The 14620-nt window shown below is 40.3% G+C and overlaps 1 protein-coding gene across 4 annotated transcripts in view; it reads right to left on the bottom strand.

The window, feature by feature from the left end:
- Positions 1 to 14620, bottom strand: part of cluh (clustered mitochondria (cluA/CLU1) homolog) — a 50445-nt gene that overhangs the window by 10341 nt on the left and 25484 nt on the right. For all 4 annotated transcript variants that reach the window (XM_012957285.3, NM_001079109.2, XM_031896127.1 and 1 more), the window contains 10 exon segments: positions 14093 to 14240; positions 13165 to 13257; positions 11720 to 12414; positions 8342 to 8544; positions 7547 to 7651; positions 6922 to 7022; positions 3490 to 3642; positions 1796 to 1858; positions 1274 to 1518; positions 797 to 881 (listed from right to left, as the gene is read on the bottom strand). In XM_012957285.3, the coding sequence (XP_012812739.1) occupies positions 797 to 881; positions 1274 to 1518; positions 1796 to 1858; positions 3490 to 3642; positions 6922 to 7022; positions 7547 to 7651; positions 8342 to 8544; positions 11720 to 12414; positions 13165 to 13257; positions 14093 to 14240 (1891 nt within the window).

The raw sequence follows: 14620 nt of genomic DNA on the forward strand, positions 1-14620 counted from the left end.
AGAGCACTATTAATCTGCATTACCCCCTAGACTGCTCAAAGCAAAGCATGTTGGCATCATTAGTCTTGAGGCATTTGTTTCAGCATTGTGACTTGCACAAGGGCTCAGCTACACAAAAGAAGTGTGCTTAAAGGACCAGGAAAGGCTAAGTCACTCGGGGGTGCCAAAATGTTAGGCACCCCAAAATGACATAATTAGCTTACCTTGTACCCCGGGCTGGTGCCCCCAGGGTACCTGTCGAGTGCGCTTCCTCCTTCCTATTCGCTCACTAGCCAATTGTCCCGGACAAACGCATGTGCACTAGAGTGAAAAGCCAACTTCTCTGTTAAAGTTCGGCCTTTTCACTCTACTGCGCATGCGCGCGTGATCGACCAGGAAGGAGGAAGCAATCGCTGCTACTCTCTCTGTAAAGGGGCACCAGCCCGGGGTACAAGGTAAGCGATTAACGTCACTTGGAGGTGCCTAACATTCTCCTTTAATGTTCCATTTATTTTTGGGGTGAATAAATTATTCTTAGCCATTGCAGGCACCATGGTGAAAAGCAGACACCTAGCTTGCCTAGATAAGCACCAATAATTTGCAGAGGACCTAACCAGAAAACAGAAGATGTGACAGAAGACTGGGTCTTAAAGAAAAAGTTCAAACAAGAGGCACCCAAGTAGCCAAAAATCCCATGCAACAGGGGTAGCATGAGCGATATACCATAAAAGACTTTTGAGGGGAAAAAAAGTGTAGCTCTTGTTCCTTTATTTTATGCGATTTTCTTCAACACACACCATATGCTGCTTTCCTTTACCTGAATTCCAACTTTGATACATATTTCTCTCAGTAGGCTGATTTTTTGCAGGTTGTACACCTCCATGGCCTGGTCCACATTTTCACTAGGGGAATGGAAAAAAACCCAATGAGCTCCATGTGTACTGGCTAGCATCAATAAACATCATAAGCTTCATTCTACACTTGTTTATGGGACAAGTAAAGGTATTAGAAATGTGCCTAAGTGTTTCTACAACAAACCTTAAGATGAAGAATTTGCCATCATTCCCTTGTCTCCTCTCCTAAAACCCCTACCAATGGCTTGCTGCCTGCTCACATCCCCACACATGTAGTTCTGTATGATCTTTAACGTTTCTTCTACTCTTCATTCCTTTCTTATGGTACCTCCCCCAGTTTTCTTGGTGTTTCTCACTATTACCTGTGCTAAATGGGGGTTCTGCACATTTTAATGTCCTATTTAGAGTCCACAGTTGCTTACACCCTAACTCTAACTTACCATTCTAAATTAAAATCAAAGTAGCTTTTGGCCTCTGAACAGATGTTTTTCCAAAGCTCCTGGGGGGAGGTGTTGGCCCAAGCTGTATTGTCAGTATTTCCCAAGTTTCGGTTCCTTCGCTTCTTGCTCTTCTTCTTGGAGACCAGCTCATCAGACTGAAGATGGGCCACTGAGTTTGGGAAAGAGCTAAGGAAGCAGTTCAGAAAGTGGCTGATGGCTGCAGATAAGGCAGAAAGTTCCACACCCTAGGAGAAGGAAATCTATTTTAGAGAAGAGCTGGATCTATGAAAGCAAGGTATAAAAGTTAATTCTATGTACCAGAGTACAAAAACATCATCCTGCAGCTTTTACACTAATTTATAAATCCTGATTTAAAAAACAGTAAATATTACCAGAAAGCTTTGAAACAGTAATGCTATGTCCCATAGTGTCCTCCTAATTTCTCATTTTTGCTAACCTGCGTTTTATCTGTAATTAGTATCTAAGAGAACAAATGGCAGAGCAGATCATATTTTCTTTTACCTGTAGGTATGTTTTGAAGATGTGCTTTGCAGATCTGGTAATCACTTCACTGATTAAAATTTTCTGACAAAAGAAAAAACATGAAAATATGTTAACAATTCAACCAGTGTAAGCAAAGGTGCAAAAACATGTTTTTTTTAATGATCGTATTAGCATAATGGACGATTTTTCCCACCGGTTGTTTTGCAGAACAGGCCAGTGATTTGATCACTTGACCCTATGGCTAAACAGATACATCGGCCCATGAAATTTCTCACAGATTCTCACAATGAGGTCTGCTCTCTGACTGCATCATTCTTAGACATTAAGGGGCATATTTATTACAATGAGTAAGTCAACATCACCGGTGATGTTGCCCATAGCAACCAAACAGCAATTAAAATTATATGCTCACTTAGAAGGTAGAAAACAAAAGATCTTATTGGTTGCTATGGGGAACATAACCGGTGACGTTGGCTTACACCAGCGATCCCCAACCAGTGGCACGTGAGCCAACTATTCTGATGTTGCTCCCATTGTCCTCAAAGCAGGTTTTCTTTTTTAAATTTCTGACTTGAAGACAAGATTTGAAGGCATAAAGACCATGTGTACTGTCGAGCAGAGAGCCTCCTGTAGATTGTCAGTCATCACTGGGCTGCCTAATAACGAATCACAGTCCTTATTGGTCATCCACTAGGAAATGTTTCCATGCTTGCATTGCTCCCGGGTAAAAAAAAAGTTGGGGACACCTGGTTTACACACTTTAATAAATATGTCCCTTAAGGCAGTAATCCCCAATCAGTGGCTCATCAGCCACATTTGCTCACCAACCTCAGATGCTGCTCTCAGCCCCCCAAACCAGGTAGTTATTTTTGAATTCCTGACTTGGGGGCAAGTTTTGGTTGAATACAAACAAGATTTACTACCGAATAAAGCCCCCTGTAAGCGGATAGTGTGCATAGAGGCAACCTAATAGCCAATCTTAGCCTTATTAACAGCTCCATGAACTTGTGATGTTTGTGTTGCTCTCCAAGTTTTTTTACATTTGACTGTGGCTCACGAGTAACAAAGGTTGGGGACCCCTGTCTTAGGGTCTTGTATTTAAGCCACTGCAATGTAGCTTTGGTTGTATGTTTATGGTCACTACCCTGCTAAAAGGTGAATCTCACAATCTGCTCACATATTAACTTGCAAAAGCCAACCCCAAAAATACATACACACACTGCAACCTTCAGACTCTAGGTATGTTACATTTATTTTTTCTCTATTTATGCTAACATCTCAACTTGCTCCTGTGCTAATTTGGCTAACTGCTCTTATTAAAGTACACTTACCACAACCAGTGGTGCAAATCCTGGTAAGAAACCAGGCTACAAGTCTTTTAATCTCCTCACTTCTTCAATGTTGTTTTCTTTCAAAACTTCCCTGCATCCCTTATCTAACCAAATCCCTACCTCATCTATTCACTCCAGTCTCAACTGGAACTTTCCTCTGCCAATTATAACATGCATTTGTCAACCCTTTTCTGAAAAAAAAACAAACCCCTTTTGATTCCACAGTGTTGGCAACTTTGATATCATTCATTGTATCCCAAGCCTACATAAGCATCTGATATACAAAAAAAACAAAAAACATGCTTGCTCTCTAAACATGGCTTGCTTGACCTGCACATCACATTACAGATACCAAGTTAAAGAAATTTCAGGTCTACTTACATAGATGTGGTCCAGCTGTGATGGAACAGGGAACTTCCTGACAACATCAATAACCTTCCCCAAGTAGCGCATGTTTATGCCTCTTTGGTGCATTGCTTCAGCCAAGGTGGTTCCATCCATTGGCACAACACTGTGGTCAAGGCAGTCTTTGATCTGTAGAAAGGTATTTAAATGAACTGACACAATAAACATACAGAGAAACATTTGAAGAAAATTCTGTTCTGTGGAGGTAGGATGTAAAATCATTTGACTTCTTGCATTTCCTCATGGCCCTCTTTTGTTTATAACATGCTTAAAGATAAATCTGAACATTCTCCCCCGCCCTGACTAGCCTTAGGCTGCTAACTGCGGGAGTCCCGCCACAGTTTTGGAACCAATGCAGTATATCAATACTCTGGCACATACTGTTTTACTGAGATGCAAAGTGATCTAAGTGCAACAGCAAGGAAGGAAGGAAGTATAGCAGCAGGAGGTACACCATAGGTTCCTAAAGTTTCAGCTTTACCATGCAGTTATTTTAACTTTTTTTTTTAAAGGTAAATTTTTATTGATTTTACAACATCACAAAACAATAAAATACAAAACATTGTGGGATATTAACCTTGGATTGGAGTCAAGTCAAGTTTAGGTCAATACAATCAATGATACTATTGCTAGGCATTGTAGTTGTCACTGTATAGGTGACTGTGTTCAGTTCTGTCAGGTCAGTCACACTCAATATAAGGGGTGAGCTATGTGTCCAAGTTGTCATGGTTACACCAGTTTCCTCAGATCTTATTAAAATTTGTCGTATGCACCCCTTGTTCCATAGGTTAATTTAATGAGAGGAAGAGCTCCATCCACTAGCCGTCTCCAGAATGTTAGGAAGGGAAGGGTATTTCCCATCCAGTGCATAATTACTGTTTTTTGGGCGTAGAACTTGAGCGTGCGTAGCCTAACTCTGGCCGTCTTGGTGGATAGTGTTTCATCTATGATTCTTAGCAAGCAGGTTGTTGGGTACACTATTTATGGTGTACCCAGTTCGCTAGCCAGTGTTTCCATTATTTTGGACCAGAATTCATATATGGGGGGGGGGGGGCAGGACCAAATCATGTGGAGGAAGTTGGCCCCGGGGGATTTACATCTTGGGCAGAGGTCATCCTGTCTCCTCACAAATCTCATCAGCTTAAGGGGTGTTATGTAAATTTGGTGCAGAAATTTGTACTGTATGAGCCTATCCTTTATCGAGATTAGGAAGTTATAGGCATTTTCTGTGGCTTCCTCCCATTGCTCATGTTCTAACTCTGGGATGTCCTGTGTCCAAAGACAACAGGCTCGGTTAAAGGGTGGCTTGACTGTTTTCAGGATCTCTTTATATAGCCTGGATAAAAGTTTGGCGGGAGATGGGGAGAGTAGGATGTCCTCTAGGGTTACCGTAGTTATAATGGGGGAAGGGTGTGGAATTGTGCATGAAAGGCATGCCTGAGCTGGAAGTAAAGAGTTGTACCTGTTGGCCCAAGGCTCTTTCTTGCAGGTCTTGGTGTGTGGGGAACTGGGAGCCAACTGTGAGGTGGCCAAGTTTTTTAACACCCAGTTGCGGCCAATAAGTGTAGTCTTGTAATTCCTTTAGGTGGGCTAGGAGCGAGTTGGCCTAGAGTGGGAGTTGAGTTGAGAGAAGCAGCCATGGGTGGTTTAGGAATTTCAGGGCCCATGCCTTTTGTGGGTTCAGTAAGGTGTTTGGTAAAGTGGTCATATCTGAGTAGTGTCTGTAAGGGTAGGTACTTAGGCCTTCTATTGAGTGGAGAATAGATGCTTGGAGTTGTGTGTTGGGGTTGTATGGGTTGGGAGCGAGGCACCAGTGTACATAGTAAATCTGGGAGGTTAAATAGTAAAAGTAGAGGTGTGGCAGGGCCAGGCCTCCATTTTCAATGGTTGCTGTTAACCTCTCCCAGGAGATGCGAGGGGTGCTGTTGGCCGAAATAAATGGAGCTATGATTTTGTTCAACTTTTTAAAAGGAGATCGAGGGATTATAAATGGGGTGTTGTGAAATATATACAGGAGCTTGGGCAGATTTATCACCTTGATAATATTCATTCTTCCCCAAAATATGAGTGGTAGTTTGGCCCAGGTCTTAAGAACTTGTGACAGGGAGTCCATGATAGGGTCTAAATTGAGTTGTAGGAAGAGACGGTGGGCTGGGTGTATCCATATCCCCAGGTATTTAAAGGATGTAACCCATTTCAGCTGTGTCTGTTGGGGAGGTGGGGTGAGAGGGGTAGGGTCAATGCTAAATATTTTTCCCAGTGATTTTTCCCAGTTAATACGGAGTCCCGAGTATTTTCCAAAGTCTTGGACAACAGTTAGCATGGTGGAAAGAGATTTTGAGGGGTCCTCTAAATATATTAATATGCCATCCCCAAAGAGAGACACTTTCTCTGTGATATTGGCAAATTGGAGCCCCTTAATGGATGGACACCCCCTTATTGTGATGGCCAGGGGTTCTGAAGATAGGGGGCACCCTTGTCTGGTTCCCCTGAGGAGTTGGAAGGGGGAAGAGATGTAATTGTTTACCCTAACCTTGGCAACCGGGGATGTGTAGAGTAGTTTAACCCATTGGATGAATTTGGTGCCCAGGCCAAATCTGTGGAGCATTTTCCAGAGAAAGTTCCACTCTACCGAGTCGAAGGCTTTCTCAGAGTCAAGCGAAGCCACAATTCTGGAGCCTTTGTTGGTATGTGGGAGTTGGAGTTTAGTGAAAAGTCGGAGGTTGAAGTCTGCCATGCTTGCTGGCATAAAGCCTGATTGGTCTGGATGTATTAAATCTTGTACAGCCTGGGTAAGTCTGGTAGCCAGAATTTTTGCCAATATTTTGGCGTCAGTGCTACAAAGAGTTGGATTGCAACCCGATTTTGGGATGACCACTATAAGGGCTTCAAGGAATGATGCTGGTAATGACAGAGTCCCAGGCTGCTTGGAGGGTCTCTAGAAGGCAGGGGGCTATTATTTTGTTTAATGATTTATACCAGTCTGGGGGTAGCCCTCCAGTCCATGCGTTTTATTAGATGGGAAGGATTGTATGGCCCTTTCAATTTCATCAACAGTTACGTCAAGCCAGGCTCCCTCTGCAGGGGATATTGTGGGTCTTGCTGAGGAGTCAAGGTAGCTATTCAGCTGGGGTATTGTACATGATGTAGTGGAGTTATAGAGGTTTTCATAGTACTTAGCAAATGTTTCAGCTATTAAGTGAGGTTCATAGATCATTCAGCCCTCCTCGGATTGAGGAGCTGTAGAGGGTTGCTGTTTGGCTAGGAAAGCCAGTGTTTTACTGTTGGGAGCTGTATAATAGGGCTCTTTTAGCTATAACAGTGGATTCCCTGGCTAAGGCTGCTTCTGCTCGCCTTACTCAACTCTTCGTAGGTATTTTAACATCAGTTTTTTAGTGCATTTCTTACCAAACAAGGTATCTGGCATGTTAAGACAAAGGCTGCTGCATCCTTCAGCAGCTGCTTCTGATTCTGCACTTCTTCCTGAGACTCATTTGGGAAACGCACACCTACGCAAGGACAGAATGGATGGATATAAATACAAGTAAGAGACATAAAGGAATCACTTTCTAGTTGGAAGCATTACTGCACTTATCAACCAGGATTCAAATTGAATGAAGTATTTTTTTTATAAATGTTTTAGGGGGAAGCTAGAGCTGTGAAGTTTGACTACTATTCGGAGGCATGGCTCACGCTTCAGCTTTTCTAGTCGAGCCCTATCAGTGGATTACATTCTGCAGCTGAAACAAAGAAAGAATGTTCTATATCCACAATAAATTAAAAAAATAACCTTAACATCATGTGCTCATATGTGCAAATAAAAATTTTTCTTTACGCAAAATAAACTCAAATGTGTCATGGCTAATATACAGCATGTATTCTGCTGGTGTAACTGCCTTTGTTTGTTACTGTAAAGTAGGAAAATTCAAAGACAATAATTTGGATATTTGAGCATCTAAATAGTTTGCTTTAAAACACACGCCAGATGATATTACTATCACACGTAAAGGAAAGAATAAAACAAACTTTGTACCTGGTGAAAAGATGTCTGGGTTGAATCGGATGTCAAAAGATGTGTTGCTGATGGAGCCAACTGCCTGGCAAGCCTTCAGAATCACCTCTTTGCTTCTGGTATCCACTGTTTGGAAAATTGATAAAATTGATAAGTTGAAGTAAAGATTACAAATGTGTTTGTTTACGTAGAAGTTAGAGAGATTGGATTTTGTTTGGACCCCTTTACACCTTGGTACCACAATAGCAATTTAAGGCCTAGAGTGAATATTGCAGGAAAATATAAGAAAATCCTGCGATGTGTCCCACTGCAGGTGGATCTGCCAGTAAGTCTGTGCGACAGATTCACTTTTATGGCAAAGGTGCCAGAGGGTGGGTCAACAAGAAAAGTAAACCAATATAACCCTAGATTCCTGTTCATGGGGAACTGACAATTTTGGGAGCTCTAAATAAAAAGGTGCACAAATATATATATAATATTTATATGTAATGTAAATGAGTGTCAGTCAACAGCCTTAAACACAAAATATTAAATGCAAAATGAGACCATCTTTAGGTGTCAAAGATATCCCCTGGACACATACTCCTGAGGAGACTGGCAGTATCATGCACAAGTGCATTTGTATAGAACTAAATGGTTATCTTGGTAGATGATTGGCATTTATTAAGTGAAGTGGTCAATGCACATGCATTGGAGATTGCATTTATACTAGCATCATTTGAGCAATAAGACAAATAAGATTTTAATTCTCAGACATCCCTAGGAACATATACTACCAGGTATATATCCACTGTGAAAATAGCAGTATGCAAATACCTGTTTCTTTGTGGGCTGCCATGGTCTCTTCCAGCTGCTTTAGCTGAGCCTCTCCATCCAGATCCAGGTCTTCCTTTTCTTCAGATGGACCGTTTCCTTCCAGCTGCTCAGAGGCAGTGGAAGCCTCAGTTCCCAGTACATCCTTTATGGAGGCTTTTTGCTGCATTAGATGCATGGCAGCCAACTTCATGAATAGGAGATACCTGAGGATCACAAAACCAATGTATATGAAGAGCGCTAACAAACAACAAACATAATAGCATTTTTTTTTTTTTTTTTTTTTGAAGGGAAGATTCCATTAACTGTGTTTTGGTTTTATAATTATTCTTTATAAAGAACTGTTAACATGTTAAAAACACTTTACAGACTGTATCTATCAGTGGAGCTAACAATCTAAGGTCCTGTACACCAAAACGCACTAAGGCTCCTTATAAGTGAGTAACTGCGTAAATGACCTAGGGCAGAGACTGGTTTGAATAAGATATAATCACTTTAAAGCAAGCACAGGGGTATAAAGCATAGTAATAATAAATATGCTACGTCTTAAGTATTAAGTATTCATTTAGTAAACAGGCCATGTTCTGGGACCTTCTCTTGCTAAGCAGATAATGTGCAGTAGTTCATTTTTCAATAGAGGTTGCCATGGCTCAACATTTATAGAAAAAAAAAAAGCGTCATTACATCCCCTTTCTTTAACAGTATAAGACTCTATTCCTGGATTTAAAGCAGCCCCCCCCCACCATGGGGTAATCTACAGAAAAAACTAAAATGGCCACAGGATAGCCCAGCACAACTTTAACCTGCTCCTCTTTAAATATACTTTGCTGCCCCCTTAACTACTACTACTGTACTTGCAGTAAAAAAAACAAAACAAACAAAACTTAAAACTATGGGAAATGTCTATAAACATTAATTTTATGTAAAAAAAGTGCAACATTAGAGTAAAATGAATTGCATATTTACAAAGTAGCCTGTTGTGGCTATTTCTAAAAGGCCATACAGCAGATTTAAACAGGGGTGATTATACACCAGCCTGGATGTTAAATTGAAAACTGGAACAAAAAGCCAAGGATCTAGTTGGGAAAACAGCGAGAAAACGTACTTGTGCCACCTTACTAACAATGCTGGATACTATGCAAGCTTTTATTCCATTAATGTTCACTTGTGGCTACTGCATTCTTAGGGTACTTTAACACTTTAATGCTTTTTATACAGTGGTCCAAAAAGCAAAAATGGAAACTAGGGCCTCCTTTTTACCTTAAACAACTACCCAATATATTTACAAGTCGACAACCTAACAAAGTCCATGTATATATTTACAACTTAAAGGAAAACTATACCATCATAAGGAATACATAACTAATAATAATTTCTTTTATAATAAGTTGTCCTACAATCTTACTATATGTCCATATATGCTTCAGTAAATATTGCCCTTTTGCATCTTTTACCTTAAGCCACCAGTTTGTCATGCTCTAACTGTAACATAAAGGAGTGTGAGAGTAAAAGACAGAGCTCTGTCTATTCATTGGTTTATTCATTAAGCTAGCATGTATGTATGCACTTGGTTTGTGTGTACGCTTTTGTAACTAAACTATTCCATGCGGTGTCTATTTCATATTCCCACTTACAGTCAAGTATGAGGGGAATTAAGCTGGCCATACACGCGTGTATAGCAGGTCGACAAGACGGGCAATTTCGCAGAAGCTTTGGGTATTGGTCGTCTCGCCGATTGAATGGGTCAAAAGATTTTGATTGGGCGCCGTTGAAGGTGCCCGAGCAAAATCTGTGTTTAGGGCTGAATCCCTATTGCTTCTACCTCCATATCCGACAATTCAGCCCTGAACATCGATGGAGTGAACAAATGATCTTTCCTGCGACCAATGGTTGCAGGATTGTGTGCTTAGAGAATGCATCTGCTGTCAAAGCCTCTATATTGTCTTCTCTAAAAGAACCTGCCAACACTTCCCCATGCTCCAGCATCTGGTGTTATATACCAGTTAATGCTTGGGGCAACATTTAGGGGGTAATTTATCACAAAAAAACCCACAAATTTGAATTATTGGTTAAAAAACTCAAATGTCTTGTATTCTATAGAGTTTCCATAGAAGTCGACGGGCGTTGTCCTAGAAAGTTAAGTCATATTACCTAAGTGACCATTCCATATGCAAGTTTATTCGATTTAGAAAAACAAACGCAACATTCGAAACTCAAAAAAGTGTAAATTGTACCGATATATTCAGATGATATTATTTAAGAGGGCACCTCTACAGTAACCCAAGCTAACAGACTGCTTACTAGGATGCTACCTATTTTTAATTATGCACCCCACACATTTGGACCAGTGTTAAAGGAGCCCATATTATAAATCAGGGCCAAGCTAAGCTTTGCCACATAGCTCCACTGAACCTTAAAACTACAGCACATATTTTTTTAACAATGTCTACACACAGCAAAACATCTAGGAAAGAGCATTCAGTTTTTTTGCTGCTTTGTAACTTATACCCTGTACCTTATTAAAAGCTATTTGAAATGAAATAGCAAGGGACAAAGGAAGGAAGGTATAACCAGCATTTACACACTAAGATACTCATGCACAATTAGCCTTTAACAAAAACCAAATGCAAAACAATACTAAGAAATGACCAAACCATGAGAAAATGCAGTGATGCATTCATAACAGAATTAACAAAAGCAAGCTCGACCTATCAAAGTAAAGGCAACTTTTGCATATTTTATTGGTTTTTAGCTGTAGGTTCTAGTCATTTTAAATTGTTATGCTGTAAATAGACTACAAATTGGTTTGATCCAAGTTCACTGTAAAATGTTCAGAATTAGCTTTAAAACCCTTTGGAACTCATGCATTTTGCCACTCAGTGGCTTAGCAGTTAAATGTGTTGTACTAAAGGAATCCAATTCAAGACTTGTGAGCCGCACTCAGATGTAAAATATGTTGGGGAGCCACACAAGCAGGAGGCTCTTCTTTGAGCAAAACGGTCTCTGTGCTTCCAAAACTTGCCTGCAAGCTAGAAATATAAAAATGGGCACCTACTTTGAGGCCACTGGAAGCAAAATGTAGGGGACTTTTTAAATCTCAAAACGGGCCATCTTTGCATTCCATACTCTCCATTAAGCCAAGGGAGGAAAGGAATTCTGTTTTTGTTAAAGAAACATCCTATGGATTTTAACTTCTTGGATCAAACCTCATTTGACCGCTCAGTTGCTACAACTGAAAGGCTTTATGTAAGATAAAATATTCTTATGAGATGAAATGCAGGCAGACTAGTTATTTTGTAGAAATGTACTACACACACACACATTCATCACTGAGCATATAACTTCAACACAACAACGCAGATATGTGATCAGTAACTATACCTGTGCTCCACAAAAGCATCCACCAGCTCCTGACGTAGACAACATAGCTTGTGCCTGTGCTCTTTAGGAAATCCCATTTTTGTACATTCCTCTGGCATAGTCTCACCTTCAACTGGTAGGAAATTAAGGTCAGGGGGGAAGGTGCGCAGCAGATCCAAAATGTAATGACGCCCGTCATTTCCAATGATACCCTTACACTCCACAGAGGAGCAAAGCTCCACTTCCTCATCTTTGTCATTCAGTACTGTGTGTTTCTGTATCTTCAGGGGACGACTTGTCTTCTCAAGCAATTCCAAATACTTTGGATGGGACACTACTGTCTTACCAAAGTCTATGGACCCATAAATGACACTCTGCTCTTGCTCTCGCTCCAGTATCCCAGGAATAATGGACTGAGCAGTGACCCTGTAACCTCGGTAATCCACAACCACTGTCCCCAAAGTATATAGTCCTTCCACATCAACTGCATTATATGCCCGTACCCCATTTAGATCATTTGTAGGTGATACATAGGCAGCACTGTCCCCACCAAAATCCTTGTAGTGATCTCGGACATCAAATCCCAAGCTGAAGAAGATATTGTTCCATATAAACATTTGCATCTTTGTCTCCTCACTGGGATTGATTGCCATGACATTTCCATCAATAACTGCCATGGCACCTCTTGTAGCAGCTGCTGTAAAGTCACTGTGGACCTACAAGCAAAAATGTTGAGCAGTGATGAACAAAATTTTAAATTTACTGATATTTCAATGATGAATCTGACAGGAAAGGCAGTCCTCCCAGGTACTAAAAGGGATACTAGCATGATTTTTTATGGTATACTTTTTATTTCTAAATTACACTGTTTACATAGTAAATAATTCACTCTATCATTTAAAATTTTATTCTTGAACCGACAAATGAATTTTTAGTTGTAATATTGGTGTGTAGGCAGCCATCTTGGAGTCTGAGCCAGCGCTACACACTAGAACTGCTTTCAGGTAACCTATTTTTTCTTATACTTCCATGTAACTGGAGGAGTCCCAAGCCGGATTTGGATTTCTTACTACCGAGTGCTATTCTGATATCTACTGGGAGCTTCTATCTTGCTCCCTTCCCATTGTTCTGCTGATTGGATGCTGGGAGGGGGATGATATCACTCCAACTTGCAGCTCAGCAGTAAAGTGTGACTAAAGTTTATCAGAGCACAGGTCACATGGCTGTGGCACCCTGGGAAATTAAGAATTTGGCTAGCCCCATGTGAAATTTCAAAATTAATTATATATAAAAAAAAAAAAAAGTTTGTGCTTTTAAAAAAATGATTTTAATGCAGGATTCTGCTGGAGAAGCTCTATTAACTGATGTGTTTCTGACATGTTTATCCATGACAGTATTCCTTTAATATCTTCTGTAATGTAGTGAAAAAAGCCCTCTCAATACTAAGATGTAGTAACATAGTTTACCTTAAAAATAGCTCTCTCGCGCAGCAACCTTTCTGGTAAGTTTTTGCGAGTTAATTCCCTTGTGGTCTGCAGCTCTTCATTCCAGTCTCTTGTCTGTAATACAATAATAATTGCCACAACAGAGGCGGAATTATAAGAAAAAAAAACAGTAAGGCCATCCACCCTACACTGCACCCCATTAAGTTTTGAATTGCAGATTTAACTGGCACCATAAAACTACCTATGTCTCCAGGATCTGGTTGCATTTACAAACCCTGCTACCCCTAACTTTGCCCCCCCCCCCATTGATTGTACCTTTCCTTACAGTCTCTTGTCTGTAATACAATAATAATTGCCACAACAGAGGCAGAATAATAATAAAAAAAAAAAAGCAGTAAGGCCATCCACCCTATACTGCACCCCATCATAGTTTTGAATTACAGATTTAACTGGCACCATAAAACTACCTATGTCCCCAGGATCTGGTTGCATTTACAAACCCTGCTACCCCTAACTTTGCCCCGCCCCCCATTGATTGCACCTTTCCTTCTCCTTTAAACTATTACTATGGCACTCACAGCCATAGGTCTGCACATTAACAAACCCTCCTGTGGTCTTTTCCTACCAGATCACACAAAGTTATTGCTACTAAGTCACTGTTATATTGTGAAGCAGACTATAGGGAGCACATTTATCAAAATGTGAGTTTAAAACTTAATTCATAAAAACTCAACCATGTTCTATTCATTCCTAAGGGATTTTTAGAAGTGTATTTATCAATAAGTGAAAGTTGGAACTCACCACTTGATAAATAAGCTTCTACAAATCCCATAGGAAAAAATAGAGCATGGGTGAGTTTTTATGTATTAAGCACTAAACTCATATTTTGATAAATATGCCCCTAGGTGTTGTATACCAGAAATAAAAGCAATAACTTCTCTCCCTTTACCTGGCCAGGAATGTGCTCTTCATATCCAAGGCGGGATGTGTATGCATCTTCTGCTCTAACACAATCCATGGCATGTTCCACCTGGGGTGCAGTCCAACTGTACAGCTGGAAAGGGGTGGCAATCCTCTCAAATGGATGGCGCTGAACCCTAAAAAAGGATGTTTATTTTATTTTTAAAAGAGTAAGGTAGGGTACAATATTTAAGTTTAGAGAGTACATAATGTAAGGTTAGGGAAGATACAAGGAACCATGTGCCAAATTTGTGCTAGTGCAACCAATTATATATTTTTAATATAAACATTAATTTAGATGCAGCTGGAAAAATGATGTCGACTAGAAAAGATTCAGGGGAGTTTAAGATGTCGTATTTTGCATAAATTACTCCAAAATAAAACATTATGATTCAATCTATAAATTAGTTATAGGTGTCCACCAGGTGGTGAAATATTAAATAAAAACTGACCCTGAAATGATGATTGGATGGACTTCTAGGAAAGCAAGACTACCCAACTTAGTAGATCAGCTTGA

The sequence above is a fragment of the Xenopus tropicalis genome, chromosome 2 (assembly GCF_000004195.4).
Source record: "Xenopus tropicalis strain Nigerian chromosome 2, UCB_Xtro_10.0, whole genome shotgun sequence".
In the NCBI taxonomy this organism is placed as follows: domain Eukaryota; kingdom Metazoa; phylum Chordata; class Amphibia; order Anura; family Pipidae; genus Xenopus; species Xenopus tropicalis.